This window comes from Nomia melanderi, chromosome 10 (assembly GCF_051020985.1).
Source record: "Nomia melanderi isolate GNS246 chromosome 10, iyNomMela1, whole genome shotgun sequence".
Taxonomy (NCBI): domain Eukaryota; kingdom Metazoa; phylum Arthropoda; class Insecta; order Hymenoptera; family Halictidae; genus Nomia; species Nomia melanderi.
The window spans coordinates 11,910,298-11,925,324 of NC_135008.1; the positions used below are offsets into that span (position 1 = coordinate 11,910,298).

Sequence of the window (15,027 nt, forward strand, 5' to 3'; positions counted from 1 at the left end):
CCTCCCACGCCACCTCAGAACCTTAAACACTACCAGAGCCAGATTTCGCAGTAGAAAATCAAACAGCTTGACCTACAAACACAGTCGACTGCGAGTGCGTTAATCGTTGCACCATCGAAATTCCAAACCACAATTGATAACTCCGAACCGTTAATCCCACAAGCGCAGAACTCCCTGTTTAAAACTTCACCGAGCCAGAAATTAGCAAGATCGAAGCGCTAACCGGTATAGTTCGACGCTAACCGCCAGCAATCCCGTATCAAACGATCCACTAAACAGCCAGCTAACGAACTCTTAATCGGTCGCGAGGGCGTTGGTGAATTCGCCAGAAACCGCGTCGTCGGAATCACACAATCGGCCCGCAAAACAATAACCTAATTCCCCCTGTCAAACATTTTGCCCTCGGAGGGTCGGAGGGCTGGATCATCGGCGTCCGAGCGCGAAGGAAAGTGTCCCCGATGCTTACCTGAGGGGGAATGCTACTCACGAGGGTGGAGAAACACGGTAATTCGAGAGACCGGCTTCGAGAGGAGTGGAGCAGAATAAACGAAGGGGGGAACCGATGGCACAGAACGAACGAGCGAGAGGGGACGAGCGAAAGGATACCCGGCCGGCCCGGAGGAAGAGAGAACACCGATGAAAGCGAGAGAGAAAGAATGATGATCTACTGTCAGGACGGTAGACGAGGAACGAAAGAGTGAGAGGGCTGGCGACGACGTAGCGGGCTGGCAGGAGGGTTTCAAGCGGCGAGGAGAACGAGAGGAGGGAGCTCGGCGAGAGGTGGAGGTTTCGAATGGTTCAGTTGTAGCGGTACCGTGGCTCAGGTCGCACGTGTGTCTCCGTTTTTCGTGTGGCTCGCGTGTCGCCATTCGCGCGTGCGATATTACCCGCGTCTCCGCCGCATGTTCGCGCGCTTCTCGAGCTGCCCCGCCGCTCGCTCTCCCTCTTTCTCTTTCACTTTTCTTCTCTCTCTGTCTGAGCCCCCCCACCCCTGAACGCCGGCAGTTTCGCAAAACCGCAGCGGGACGTCCGACTAAACACGCGGTTCTTCCACTGGCGCGGTGCATATCAATGGCGGCCGTGGTTCGCCGAGGTTCGCCGTGGTCTCCCCAATCCCAAACGCAATGCAGGATTCCTCCGAGAGGTCAAAGTTCCCGTCGAACGCGTTGGTCCCCCGGCAGGTCGCAGCGACATGGAAACCAATACTCGTAATCCCGCGAGACAAGCGTTTCGGCACAGTGTTGTCCCATCGATCGGCCGAATAGATTGTCGGTTGTCGACGAGCTAGCGGCAATCGGCCCGCGGAATCGTCGCCGGTGCATCTCGGTTTAACGGCTGAATTGGATATCGGGAAAAAGGTGACGGTGTCACGAACGAAAGGGAACCTTCGATCGAAACGCAAATAGCGTCGATGAAGAGGAAGTACGACGATCCGAGACGGGGTATTAATAAATATCGATGAAACGTCGCCGGACCCGCGTAACACTTCCGACTGAAAGGAGAAATCCGTGAACTGTGCGACGTCCAGTGAAATATCAGCGGTTCGACCGTGTCCATCTGAGATCACCGATGATCGAGGAAAGAATAGGGGATCGATCGGCGGACAACGCGCGTGCCGGCTTCGCGAGAGTGCCGGCGCGCCGGTGCGCGAGCGGGCAAACTGAATTTAATGTTATGGTAACGTGAATCGATCGTAGAATACACCTGGGCGCTCCCCATCACGTTTTCCCGTGTCCGTGCACCTATGCGACGACCACTGCAAATGCCTTGCAGAAGAAGGGTAGAAGGTAATTGAACTATCGAATCAAATCCGCCCGTCCGGAATTCAGCCGCGAAATTATCCTACTGAAACTTGCTCGTTTGTTCGTACCGTTCACGAGACGGAGGGACCGGCCTCCGGTGGCTCGTTCGCACGAAATTTCCCGTGTGTGCTTTTCGGTGGTCGGCTGCCGCGCGGATCCATCGGCGATCGATCAGCCGCGGCTTCAAAGACGGCCGAGCAAAGAAAATGGGGAGCGAGGACCGTGTCCATGGCCGCACCGTTTACATCGAGCCGACCCGATACCCGTTTCAAACACGTGTTAATTCGCCGCCGGTCGTTTGGCGTCGAGCAATCACCGGGAAGAATCACTAGAGTGTACGGTGGTGCATCCCTCGGAAGAAGAAAGGCTAGCCGGAGAGCCCTTTCCGATTGAATCGCGTCGACACCGATCGAATTCAGCCGGACTTCTCGAAGATCGTGACAACCTCCGGGAAACGTCGTCGAAAATGACGATCAGTGATTCGACGTTGAGTCGATTCGCATTGTAGTGAGCATTTCTCGACATCATAGTTGCTGCGTGGTGCTGCGATCAGAAACCGTAGAAAATATTCACGGGACCTACACGGCACGTATTTGCTGGTAATTTCACGCGCATACGTGACGAGAAAGATATCGGCCGCGCGGGGCGAGCTCGTGATTCTCGGCGTGCGCTCGCGGGGATCGTTAGAGCGTAATCGGCAGCGGGGTCGCTGCACGCGGCAGAAATTTTTACGGCAACGGAAACCTTATCGGGAAAGAACGAGGTCCGCGTAAGCGCGAAGAAACCGAGGGAACAAGAGAAATGACGAGCCCCGGTTTATTTGCTTCCGTCATTCGTGCCGCCGGTGTTATTTATAACCGCGCATGACGGGCCGAAGGTTTCCTCGGAAGGTGATTAAACCAGAAGTTCGTGCCATCGGTGACGAGACGCTCCGCCTGGACGAACTGACGAAGTCGATGAATCGGTGATCAACGGTCTCCGGGACGCAACGGAATCTTCGTCGAGTACGAATCGGGGGAGTGAAACGCGAAGGAACGCGGTTCAACTGTGACATCGTGTTGACAATGAATTTGAGGGATCATTAGCCGAACGAGCACAAAAGAAACTCGCCATAAAAGAGTCTCCCTTTGCATCAGCTCGTGTCCCGTGCTGATTGGATTGCAAATCGACCCGGTCGGTGAGCAGAGAACGAGTAAAGGAAGAGCTGCTGTTTGGAAACAAACCGATCTACACGGTTCGATGTAATTTAAAGGAATTCAAAGCCGATTGGAGCTGACAGATGCTGTTCATTCGAGATCCTTAACCGAAAACCAGCGCTATCGCAAGCAATTACAGTAGATACACAAGTTTCCCTTGGAACACAGGATTGTACTGATTGCAACTGAAGTCGACGAAACCTACAAGTCGCTTAAGAAGCGTTCGCCTAGCAAGCTGAACTTCGTCGAGATTCAACCAGTTGCTCGAAGCGCGGAGCAGATCTGGTATCGATTACAACAAAAATCTCTCGCGATTGTTTTCACAAGAGACACTAGAAGGATTAGTCAGTTCGAGGCGATTATATTCCTTTCGGATTATAACGGACACACTTTGAACGCGGATGCGTGCCAGGAAGAGCTCCTTCGAGTCTTTCGGAACACGTCGGATGAATTACTTGGCGTACACCCTGGACGCTCGAGAGCAGGCGTAAAGGCGTCATCAAATAGTCGCTGTGCAAAGAGGACGACACCGTAGAACATGTCGACATAAACGTGGCGGTCGTGTCGCGATCGAAATCCGTAGGATCTACCGTTGTCCACGGCCGAATGATCCTTCACGAAAACTTAAGATTGTAATTTAATCTACCAAAAACAGTATGGACGCGATCGAATCATTGCTAATCAACCGCGTCGATTAAACACTACTTCAATCCACCATAGAATAACGTATTAGAAAAGGCCAGGATCGAAGAGCTACGAGCGAAGGTATCAACACCTAAAACCGTGTGACACGTTCATCGAGTTGAATATAATTTCGAGGACTCGTTGAAGACCATCGTTGCGGTTTGCTCGTAAAGGAAAAGGGGTGAAAGCGCAAGTAGGCGAGAGAGCGAAAAGGAAATGGACCTTAGGACGACGAGGGGAGGGAAACTGTGGGGGAATGTCGCGCGTTAAGTGTTCCGCGGAATGACTTCGAAGGTAGTGTCTGAGGCGGGCGTGATTCAACGGCAATAATGAGCGTCGAAACCAGGATTCCGCGACGCCCGAGGAAAGCTCGAGCACGATAGAGTTTTTTCGGAGATCGTCGCGTGGCTAAGTAGACGGACTGGCGCGGGAATGGTGCGGAAGTAGGTTTTCTTTCTTCCGGCTTCTGCTGGAGCAGCGGCGTACAAGTGGCGCAGAAGAGAACGATGATGTCTAGACAAAGCAAAGACCCCGTGCAGAAGTGCCACTCGGACCCAGGTGCTGTAAGTACCGCCGGTACTCCTTGCAGCCCTGGTAAGCGAATTTCTCGAAGACTTGTACCAGGCATTCCGAGCTCCTCCAACACACGCAAGTGTGTTCTCACCTTGGACGGCTATAGCTACGTGATCGGTGAGTACGGAACCACGATAAGGGTTGAAGTCCTATCGGCCAACCTGCCAGAGGAGGAACTAACGCTGGCGGGGTTGGGAAGTAGAGTGGGGGACACCCTTATCTTCCGTTCTCGACGGTGCACAGTACGGCCGACTCTAGACAAAACCCAAAAATTCGTCCGTTCATGTAACGAGAAATGAAGGTTACCAATCTGTTGCTAAGCATACAAAATGATTTTTATTTAAGAAATTAATGAATAACCACTGTTTAGCTTGCTGGGAGATTGCCCTACAGATATTCCAGGGTTACCACGTATTTACATTTTTACCTTGCATTCATTGTTAAATATATTTATATAGATTGTTAACAATGGAAAACATTCTCCGAAGCATGTAGATCTAATTTCATATAATTTTGTGTAAATAAATTCGACATCTCTGTTTATGTAAAATTGGAATCGAAACGTAAAATATCCATTGTCATTTAAAAAACTTCATAATATCCATATAAAGTAAAAAAAGTACAACTACTATATGTTTAGCTCTATGCCTTACAACTTTTGTCTGAAGCTTTTTTTGCTACCAATCACGCCTTAACATCAAAAGTACCGCGACAGGTCAAACGACCCGTTTTTAAATTTGTTTGAAAATTCTGCGTTTTCTTTCGTTCATTTAACTTTACATCAATTCCTACATTATCCGCTTAATTAATTTTTCAATTTCTATGTTTTCTTTTCTTTCTGTTTTTACTAAGAAAAATTCTAATTCCTCTAATTCGTTTACCCTCATTTTGTGACCACTTATTTGACTGTTTATAGTAGAAATAAATATATACAAAGTATCGGTGCGTTTAATATTAATTTAAAGGGTTCTGTCTAGGAAACGGACATTCGGCCCCGCTGTGCGACGCGGCGCGTGCAAAGTATTATCGTCGTTATATTACACGACTCCATGGAGTCCACCCCCTCCGCGTCGCGAATCTCTCCCTGTTCCTGCTTCTTTTTTATTGGCCGACTGATTAGAAGGTCCCGCGCTTGGTATTTCGAACGAAATCTCTACGATCCTCTTGGACTTTCATTCCATAGGACTCTCTTCTAACACCGCCTCCACCTACTTCAGAACCCCGATCGGAACGCAATATAGGAGGCGCGGATCGATGAGATAATTCTTTATCCCGCGTTCCACGCGTCTTGAAGCTGATGTCGGAAGGATTTGTGGAGAATTTGATACGAATTGCGTCGTGTGTAGGATGAATGTAATTATTGCGTGGATAATGTGGTAATATGGGATAATGGAATATGTACACTGGAAAATTATTATATTATTATGCTATATATTATGGTTTTAATGATTATAGGGGTAATTATTTTAATATAACTGAATTACAACTCTGTTCACGGTACAATGATTATGCAAACTGATATTAATTCTGCTATTTCGATGTTTATGAAATGCTTAAATGTGTTACGCTGCAGCAGGGACTGAAACGTGAGCTTTGGTTTCCCTATTAACGAATGAGGAAAACATTATCTTGCAAACATATGATGCAATACATACATTCAAGCAAAACACAAGTAATTTATACAATTACTAACTTTTAGGTTTCATTGTATATCTGTGAAATAATATACCCTTTCATTAATAAAACCTGTTTTCCTCGGACCTTGGTCGATAACAGATATTACAGTTGTAGAATAAATAGGTATTAATAACAGTACGGAACAGTAAATTAGAAATATAAAAAAAAAGTTTTATACATAGGAGATGAATTACAGTCTGATAAATTTTGAAAAATCACAGTCTGATGCTTTATTGTGCTTGACGATTTTGCACGAATGGCCAATTTTGTTGTTCTTTTAATAAATACTGTCGAAGATACAGCAGTGTCTCATCGATCATACTATTCTCGACAATATGTAATAAATTATATTTAGTTACTGCAAAATATAAATAAAACCTTATTTTATCCAATATTTATAAAGACCAACACAAAATCCTTTTCTTTCTACCGAACACAAAGTCCATTATCTTTTTTTTAATATCTCCAATGCACTTAATAGTGTGTTCAGAATGGACATTTGATAAATTATTTGAATAATATTAAAGGATGTAGCACGTAGATGCTTTCTCAACAAAATGCATCTGTATTGTAGTCGCCCCTTATGTTGCGGCGAAAAGATCGCTGGGATGTTTTCTGCGTAATATTCTAGGAAGATCTTCTGAATATAGCTTATTTGCTAGGTCAGTTGGATGATTGTCTAGCCTTGTCTTATGTCTGTCGTACAGACGTTTGATCTCCTCCTCCACAGATCTGATCATAAGATCGTTACGTATTTGTTCGTTCCTCCCGTACCAGAGAGCATTTACTATAGTTTAAACTCCGTTATAGAAAGAAATTGCTCCGCGTTCTTCTTTTATTATCATATTGAAATTTATATCGGGCATTATACTGCAAAAAATATTAATAGTAAATTGTACGCAACAGATTCCGTTGCTCGCAGTCGATATTAAACCTCTCATCTTTGACATTTCCCAGTGAAACGTTGGAATTTTTACGAACTAGATTAAAGAAAGAAGCAAGATGTCCTTTAACATTCGCTGTTCCCTCTATCAAAAGGCATCACACGAACAAGATACGGCTCATAGTAATTAAAAGTTTCCCGTTGAAGCTTTCCATAAAAATGCCTGACTTTCGTGTCCGAGTTATCCGGGCAATTATTTCGTTCCTTACGGGTGGAAGCAGTGACAGCCGCGTTGGATCCATAATTACAACGATATCGCAAATTGCATTCGCGCATACGTAACCGCACTGTTCTGTCTTTTACCTTAATTAATCGGGGCATGCGTACAACACCGGGTTCAGTAAAGATGTCGCAAAAAAAAAAGGAAAGGGAAGCGTATAAGCTTAATTAATCGAGAAACACGGCGCGGCACGGCGAGGCGGTTCACCGGCAGAGGTAGCTATGTACACAAACACTTTCTGAATTCCTGGCTGCGCGTTCGCACGTGAATTCAAATTGAAACGCCTAACGAACACAGTCCATTCGTTATTAACGACTCTGAAACACGCCGTACGTCGAACTTCAATGTCGTTATACGTAGTATTTCCGTGGTATATTAGCGAAACACCGGAAGAACGGGAATTCATGAACTTCTGTTGTCGTTTGGCTCTATTCAGAAACAAATAATTATTCGTTCCGCCGGAAATTATTTCCTATTGTACCAGCGACTCGAAAAACGACGTCTCCGTGATTTCCAGAATATCTATTAGCGAATTTTACGAAATACTTTGCGAAATTGATTTACGACATCACATATCTGTTCCTTTCGAACCGATTATTCGGACTGATTTGTCTCTCACGTGGTTCAATATCAGTAAAATAGAGAACAAGTCGCGAAACTAACAGTATGGAATCGATATATTAATTACCATATATTTTCTTGATAGATGAATAGTATTTTTTAAGAAAATATTTATTTTCATTAACAGTGATACGGTAGTTAACCTCTTCAAGGATAATGGCACATATGTGTACATTTGATTTTAGTCTAACATCAATGTCCATCGAACGGACACTTACTTATTTTCGTATGTTTTTCATAAATGTCTCCGTTTGTCCTCGCATTGTTCAATTCGTATCATTTTTAACAAAATAAAGTGTAACCAAACGAAAACTAGAATCATTTGTGTTTGTTCTTAAAAAGAATTCGGCCCTGAAGAGTGTAACATTAGATTTACGGACGTTCACTGTTGATTCTGTTGTTCCTTAAAATTAGGAATTCAAAAATAGACTATTAAGATACTTATTCGCCTAATTGCATCAATCAAAACCGACGTAAATGTTTACCACTTAATGTTTATAAAATTCAATATGCGTCAAATTGACGCGTTCCGTAAATATTCTATTAGTGTATATTGTGAAAATAAATCTATTTTTCATAAAATTTTTTACTTGACGCCTAAAGGGTTAATTCGAATAATCAACGTTGTACCATAGTTAAACGTTTACCGTTTGTTATCAATTTGGTACGTTTGCGACTATTATTCTCCGCAATCGAACATTTCGTGACACGTACCAAGGTGTCTATGTATAGCTTCGTAAGCTATTCACTGCGTAAAGGTCCATTTATACGTAAGACGTAACGAGTTCGTGCCGAGCACAGGCTGAACGGAGAAATATGTTCTTGCGTGTACTTCAAATGAAACCGAGTATAATACACCGCTCGTTTTGCGTTCGGCACGAACTCGTTACGTCCTGTGTATAAACGGATCTTAAAATGTATACGAGAAAGGTGGAAACAAGGCTTTAATCGCTATGTCGATAAACTTGGTCGTCTCCTTCGAACGATAACCCGAAGATGTGCTGTACTGTTAAGTATGAAGTCTGTTTTTCATTGTATATGAATATAATTTGCCTAACAAACAATAAATCTTATCGCTTTCGAACCGGTTCCTGCTCGTTTAGATTTTAGGGAACAATAGTACTTGACACATTGTTGACCGGTCATGAGTTAACACGTTGACTGCGACGAAGAACAGTTTTTACGTATCACTCATTCCTTTATAGCAAAGATAAAAAGGAATTATTAATTATTTGATACCACGATATTTACGTTATAATGTTATCTAGTTATTTACGCTATCGAACATTTATTCTACGTCAGTTGACTTATGAGTTGTAATTGTTTTCAAGTCATTTCGAAACTCCGGTTCCATGGGTCCACTGTGGCAGCGAAAGTGTTAATTCGTGTTTGCAATTGTAGTAGCTATTCCAATTTTTGAAACGTAGGACAACAGAAAATATTGCAGAAGCAAAGTATTCAAAGTCATATGAAAGATATGTCCCAAGATTCATTTCAATTCATTATATGTAAATAAAGTATATTGAAGTTTATTTAGATTGTTTCACTTTCATATTTAATTAGGAAATAATAACCGGTGGCATGGGATAGCTGCAGCGTAAAATTGCCAGTCAACAATGTGTTAAAATTTCCCCAAAATTCCTATGAACATACTGAACTACCAACCCGACTGCATTATTAATTCAAGATAATAACTGGCTTATTATCAGGATGGCCAAAAAGTCTAGCTTCACCTTTCATTGTGGCATTCACATTGTAATGTACTAATAAATATTGCAAATAGGCAAACTAAACGATAATGGAACGTTTTTGAATAAAAATGTAAAGTTGCCTACAGACCACGAAGAATACACAAGTTTTATTTATCTTACATTTCTAATAAAAGAAGCTTAACACTAGAACTACCGTGCCAATTAAAATAACTGGTTTTTTGTTTCGTAATTATTGATATTTTAAAAGCATTGTATATTCGAAATTGTATTCGAAAAAGCTTTACTTGTATTCTATAATGAACGTCTGAAGAAATTAAAAATAATCTACTATTACAATTTTTATAAAAATTACATATCAATCGTATTAAATCCTCGATAGTTCTAGTATTGATAATTCACGTTATCTCTGAGATAACCCAATAGTCATCTTTATTAACCAATTCTTACCAATTATAAACGAACTTTCTTAACCAGGGAAGACAAATGATTTTCTTATAGTTTTCAATTAATGTTTTTAAAATGATTTCTGCTCTTCGTACGTCGGCGCTCAGATTTTGCGACCCCAGTTCTCAAAAAAGCTTCATCTAACTCATGCATTTTCAAGCCGGGTGCTTGTACCAGGCAATTTCGACGAGTAGATAGCCAAGAGTGATGCGCTAACAATAAGTAAGCCACGCTCCCCAAGAGCCAGTTTCGTGGTGGTATAATCTATGAGCGAGGCACTACTGTCAATACACACCGTTGCCGCGAGAGTGCTAGGCATGCAAGCTCAACATATAAGTACGTACATGCCGCACTCATACACCACCACGGTCCCCACTCTTTTATGGCTTTGCCTCTTCGCGTGGCTCACGATCTTCAAAGACAATTCTTGGTCCTCCTTCGTCATGCCTAGTCCAATATATCCCAGCTTATCATAATTCACATGATCTACAGGCTTTTATGATCAGGAAGCATTAGAACAAACATGACACATTTCGAATGTAGTTTGATACTTGGCAAGATGCTGATTTATTCGATTGATTTCTATCAAAATTATATTTTAACGTGTTGACTGCCACGCCAGCCTTAAACGTTTTATGTATCATTTTTTCATAGCAAAGATAAATATACGTAACGATTAAATATGTGGTATCACGATTCGTACATTGTGCTATGTGAATAATTACTTAGGATATTAAACATTTTTATTCGAAATCCAATAGCTTACATATTGTAATTGTTTTAAAGCAATTCGGAAACACCGGACATCAGTGTTCATCGTGGCAATCAACGTGTTAATTATGATAATTTTAATCTGTAGTTACTCGACTTTTCCATTTGATTTTAATGAGAAAATTTGAAGTGCATCCACTTCTCACTGGTTAATAGTGTAACTCTAATTTATTTTTATGTCCTTATAATCGCCGCTGTGCCGCAGTTTGCGGGATATTAATGAAACTTTGTCGATATTGTTTATCTTGATTTACCACTTATTTTAGGGTAGTAGTCGCGATGGTCAGTTTTGCTGGCTGAGAATTTATCTGAACCAAACGGATACTAACACTTCTCTTTTAAAAAAGCTGGTCATTTTTGTTCGATTTTTGATTTGGGTTGGATTCCCAGATCAACAAAAGCCGGCCGGTGAAACTACCTCGTCGATTGCTAAACTAATTGGAAATTGGGAGCCCCTTCATCGGGTACCTGCGTTTGCAAATTGTCTACGAATGAAACTAACCCATGCCGAAATAAAACATTTCAGAAAATTTTCATGAATATCCCGTAAACGATCTCTGTTCATGATCCCTACGCTACCAACGAAGTATTTCAACGTTAACAGAATCAGTCGGTGTCACCCTTTTCTACATATTTGTCAAGAGTAAATGATACAGAATTAATACTTACTATTTTTTATCCTCGACGTAGTGATCATCGTTGTGTATGATCTTTTCACATTTTTTAATTAATATTTTAATGCTGTTCTCGAAATAACATTAACCCTTTGCGATCGGTGCCGCCATAATGGGGACATTTAACATTTGTTTTCAAAATCGGTGTCGCCAATATGGTGGCATTTTCTTTTTTCCCAGTACAGTATTATTTTACGATCGAGAGGTATTGCAAGTATTTATTATTCTTTACAGTATTTATATTGAAGAAAATACATTAACTTAAAAAAATAACCTGCATTTCTTAGGATCCATATATTTATTGTAAATCACCTATAAAAAAAATAACTTTAAGAATATATATTTGCTTCGACTAGTTGGTACTGTCATTAGAAAAATGTGCCGATCGTAAGGGGTTAAAAAATAGCTTACGAATTAAAATAAGAAACGATATTACTTATAAAATGAGCTAATGCTTGAAGTCATCAGTTCTAGCCATTGGTTCGAGTAGAAAAGAAAAACGTTACGAGAGGTAATACAGTTCAATACAGTCCAATCTCCGTTACATAGCGTCGGTCGCCAAGGAACTGAAGTAATGTACCGCTTGAATGCTGAGCATCGAGCGTCTCGTTTACGGCGAAGCGGTACACACGTAAGTTCCACGTCCGTTCGAGCGGACGCAGACTCGCCGTAAAGCTGCTGCAAACTCTCCGCCTAGCTGCCACTAAAAATTACGCCTCAGCGCGAACTGCTTCATTTAAATCTACGTTCTTCTAAAACGCGAGGCCGAACTACCGTCACCATGAACTGCCGCCGCGGCGATTCGCTGCGTGCCGTTCGCCTACTCCGGGCCTAAGTCTTGAGAAAAACAACTTTATGACAAATAGTCGAGTATTTATAGCACTTCTGCTAGTCCGTTATATTAAGGCCATAAAGAGGACCAGTTTCTTCATAGAACAGGTCGTTAAGCGCTGCTCTTTATTATCCCTGGGAGATTTTTGCGCGTTCCATGGTGTCAGACTGTCGGCGCTTAACCTGTTAACTGTGGAATTTAGTTTAAAAAATCTCTCGTTTTGCGCGCAATGAAACCAAAAAATAAACTGTGTACTCGCCCAGCGCAGTACGAATGCATCTAGGGTATATTTTAACGGAAAACCGAAGCAAAACAAAAAAGAATGATATGCTTATCTGGAAAAATAAAGAATTCGTCGTTGAATGAATTAGTATAATTTCAAGCTTTAAGATGACGTGTACACTCGTCAAGAGCAGTTAACTGTTTAAAGCAGCCAAGGTGCTGAATTTCCTTACAATTGACAAAATTAATATTTATTAATTTTACTATTTATACGTAAAAAGTTTTCTAGGAAATGCTGTAAGTGGCGAAATTGGAAAATGTTTTTATTATTTTATAGAATAGGTGCAATTTAAGCAGCATCACGTTTTTGGGCACGTTCTAAAATTTAGGCATGTTCCACGAGAAAGTAATAAACTGCCGCTAACACAGGTGAATTTTAAAAGCGGCAAAGGTTCGTTGTAATTCTTTTAATGCAGTCGGAGTTCGTTTACATTGAACTTTGTTCGAAGCAAATCTATTTACGATCCATCGACGTAACACGACGCGTCGCGGGTACTACAGCCCGTCGCTCGATGACCCCGGGAATTGCTTGGGCTCGTTGAACAAGAAGAAAAAAGACAAAGCTGAAGAAACTGTTATTTATATTGCATGCGAGTAGACTGCCAGAAATTACGAGGGAGCAATTTTTCAAGAGAAAATATACACAGCTACGCGCAAATTACGAAGCTCATAATTTTCGTGATTGTTGAGGGTGTGCTAAACTAGACCACTATACTTCCTTTTTACGTGTGGAGTCTAATAAAATATCGGTTAATCATCATTCTATTCGATGACAAATTGTCCTCATTCTGCTGTTTGTTTCTTCTTTACAATAATTTCACTCTGGAACTACCGAATAAGGTCAAATTGACCCACTTCGCAATGTTTATGTTGCAAAGTATTTAAATTGTGAAGGCGTTCTTGCGGGAGATTTTCAATTAAATTCGAGTATTTGATACAAGACTAAGACACCCTTCGAATCTCAAGAAACGTAGTTCTTTAATTTTGATAAAAAATTGGAAGTAAGTCATTTTAATTGGTCGGTAGTTTTAGTGTTAATATATTTAACAAGTAAAAGACAGTGATATTGATGAAAGATTCGTAGATAGTAAGATGGAGACCGTATTTGTTATAAGTAGAAACAGTCAATATTAGACGGACAAGTTTCGTGAGCACGCGTATCTGACGAATGTTTAAATTTTTAGTTTTCAAAAATGGGTATTTTATATGAAACACTTTATTCTAAATCTTGCGTTTGTTCATGAGAAATCACCTCAACTTCTTCTGAGACCTAGGAAATTCACCTCGTGCTGTGTGTGAGATATGGCGCCCATAAAATTGTCGCCTATATAGTATTATACATTATGAAAAATGTAACTGAATACTTGTCGAATATAAACTTATTTTTAAAAATTTAGTATTATCCATATTAATGTTAATTGCTAATAGCCTAGCTGTAGATGCAACGTTAAATCCTGATATAAAAAAAGAGTAAAAAAATTGCTGAAACTAAAGCAGCTTTCATTTAAAGAGGAGAATAAAACGAATAAAACGAAATGATTCTGTGGCTTTCCAACGTATTATCAGCACTGATAAATACATTATCCATGTGTTACGCGAATGATAAAACTGTGTTCACCAGTTGGCTGACAAAAACTTATCTGAAGGTGACAATCGGACTAGGAATTGAATTTTAAATAACAGTCCAATTGTTTGCTTTATATTTTTATGTTTCTTATTCGATACTTCTGTACAATGAACAGTTTCATACAGTACATTAATTCTAGAACAGATAAGTTTTTTTTGGAATAGTAATGTAATTCATCAGTTCCTTTGTATTCCTGTGTAAATATTTAACATGTAATATTGTTTATAGATATTAATGTGAATAATTGAATTTATTATAAGTTCATATGATACAACAGTTTTAAAATAATCATAATCATTCGGTACTGCAGTATAAATATTTACTTTTGAACAGAGTTAGGATAACATGTCCTTCTCAATGTAGCCATTATGATTTATTATCAGATAATTACATTTGTTTACTGGATAAACAAAATGAAAAAAGTTTACATTCACTTTCCTATGCGCTTTTATTTTATTTGTCTTTTAAATCATTTCATGTTCGATATTTACAAATTTATTCTCTAATATTCTAACCATTTTGTAAGATATATGTTTTTTTAAGTATGATTATAAAATTATTTTTGTTTTATCAGTATCGGGGAACTTATTTAAAATTACGATATTTTAATAATTACAATATTTTAATACTGTTTTCGTTAGCAAGAAACGTCACACTAATTATGAGGTTCATTAACATCTTATCTTTAGATCAGAGAATATTTCCTGGTTTCAATTCGATTATCATATTTATTCTTATCACAGCGAAAGAAAGTATTATTTTGATTAAAGTAATTAGGCATACTAGTAATATTAGTTGAAATGGGATTGTACGAGATTGTTATTCAAATAATATTCGAAGTTACATTTAGACGATCGTTAGAGGTTGTTGTATATTTTTGTAGAACACGCGATTTTCTCCATTTCTATGGAACTACTGCACGAAACTTTGGAACTAAAGTGTTTATACTCATTGAACACTGTTGACGAA

At 40.4% G+C, this 15,027-nt stretch overlaps 1 protein-coding gene across 11 annotated transcripts in view; it reads left to right on the forward strand.

The window, feature by feature from the left end:
• The window catches only part of LOC116428679 (dual specificity calcium/calmodulin-dependent 3',5'-cyclic nucleotide phosphodiesterase 1), a 307,261-nt gene that overhangs the window by 159,126 nt on the left and 133,108 nt on the right, over positions 1 to 15,027 (forward strand). For 4 of the 11 annotated variants that reach the window (XM_031980642.2, XM_031980643.2, XM_031980650.2 and 1 more), the window contains exon 1: positions 819 to 4,372. The exons of the other annotated variants lie outside the window; for them this stretch is intronic. In XM_031980642.2, the coding sequence (XP_031836502.1) occupies positions 4,189 to 4,372 (184 nt within the window). In that variant the 5' untranslated portion in view covers positions 819 to 4,188. Of the gene's footprint in view, positions 1 to 818; positions 4,373 to 15,027 lie in introns of those variants that run through there. 11 annotated transcript variants of the gene reach the window in all.